At 49.1% G+C, this 1730-nt stretch overlaps 1 protein-coding gene across 1 annotated transcript; it reads left to right on the top strand.

The window, feature by feature from the left end:
- Positions 1-635: 635 nt before the first annotated feature.
- On the top strand, positions 636-1349 carry P152DRAFT_446997 (uncharacterized protein; the record flags this gene model as incomplete). The annotated part of the gene is made up of 1 exon (XM_033677960.1): positions 636-1349. One exon carries the CDS (start codon positions 636-638, stop codon positions 1347-1349), a length of 714 nt encoding a protein of 237 aa, XP_033537637.1.
- Between the last annotated feature and the right edge of the window lie 381 nt (positions 1350-1730).

Here is a 1730-nt window from a genome sequence, read left to right as displayed (position 1 = left end):
CCAGGGGAACGTCATAACGTTTTCCACGAGTCGCTTCTCCGCCCTACGTCAGATGATCCCTTCCCGACTCAAGTTCAAGACGATGTTCAACCAGACCCAATACTGGTAGATGGCGAAAAAGAGTGGGAGCTCGAAAAGATCCTGGCGGACCGAGTCGTTCGAGGCCGCGGCCGAGGAGGACCTCTGAAGCGCTAATGCCTGTGCCAATGGACCGGCTACGCAGACCCGACGTGGGAGGATATTGCAATGGTTTAAGATACTGTCGCATTAGATGACTACGAAGCTCAGACGGGCCGAAACATTGCTTCCGAAGCGTTAAGGGCAGGAGATAGACGGCCTCCTTAAAAGGGAGGAGAGACCTTTTGTGACAGTCTTGGGCTTTGCCCAGTCTGTGTGTTGTGGCCTTGCGGCCTAAGGCAGAAGGGATGGGTAGACCGTTTGCCCACAGATGTAAATAGCAGATCGCAGTGAGAGAGATCTTCTCCTTCTCTCTTTAGCAATTCAACAGCGTTACCAGCTTACCAAATCCTTCGTGGTTTGGGCCCTTGACATTAAGAGATGTATCAACTTATCAACAACGAGGACGAGAACGAGGACGAGGACGTATTTGAGACATCAATTCCAGTTTCCAGGATATGCAATCGAGCTCGGTAGATGAGGAGATACGCAAAGCTCTTAAACCGCTTCAGAACGGTCTTGAGAATGTCTTTTACAATGCAATATCTGGAGCATTCTCTCGACTCCGCGAGCGCGACCTCTCCGATAACTCTCAGCATAATCAGAACGAGATCCTGCTACAGGATACCCTATATTCGCGTTCTAGCTTAGAAGAGTGGCTAGAAAGACCTTTTTCTCCGCCTGGCTTATGCTCCGAGGCCACTACAGCGCTCCGAGAACAGGTTCTGGCAGGCCGACAGAAGCAAGTCCCGATTAAGGAGCTTCAATCTCTAAAGTCCTTCTGGTCGACTTCATTACAACAGGACTACGGACCTTACGCATCCTTTAACCGTGCCTCCCTCCACCATGAAGCGAAGCAACATTTGGAGAATCAGAGACTTCAGGATAGTATCAATGCGCAAGAAAATCCGCCAACGAACAGAAGGCAAAGAATTATGCGGACCTATCGCCACGTCACGATTTCCTCGTCTGAGTCAGATATCCTTTCAAGCGATACCGATACGAATCGTTCATTTCAGTCGAGAAGTAGCTATATTCCTATCGATGAGATTATTAGCGATACTAGTGGTCTACCAAGACAGGATGAGGCTACTCTTCTACAGGCAGAGGAACCAGCTCATCTTATTCCTCATCAACCGCCAGTCGGATGGCCTACATTTCAACAGGCGTAGGAAGATATTCTTACCTTTTCAAAGCAACATAACTTTAGTATTCGGGTTAATCGTTCAAAGAAAGACAACCAAGGTAATAGGACAGAGAAAACGAAGTACTGGATCACTTGTGACCGCCACGGCCGGTATGAATGTAAAGGAAGAGCTCGGGAGACGAGATCATTACGCGATAACTGTGAATGGGAGGTCATCGTCCGCCTGGATAAATCTCTCGAAGCCTGGATCCTTAGAGTCAAAGATTCTCGTCATAACCACGCCCTCCTTTCTTCTCGTGGCCATCGGGTACATCGGAAGCTATCTCCATCGCGGGTTAACCAGGTCGTTGAGCTCTCAGAGGCAGGAAATGCTCCTAGCGATATCCTTGCGCTTATGCTACGAGAG

Source organism: Eremomyces bilateralis (genome assembly GCF_010015585.1).
Source record: "Eremomyces bilateralis CBS 781.70 unplaced genomic scaffold P152scaffold_3, whole genome shotgun sequence".
NCBI lineage: Eukaryota > Fungi > Ascomycota > Dothideomycetes > Eremomycetales > Eremomycetaceae > Eremomyces > Eremomyces bilateralis.
Note: the sequence above shows the minus strand (reverse complement) of the source record. Positions and strands in the feature narration are given on the sequence as shown.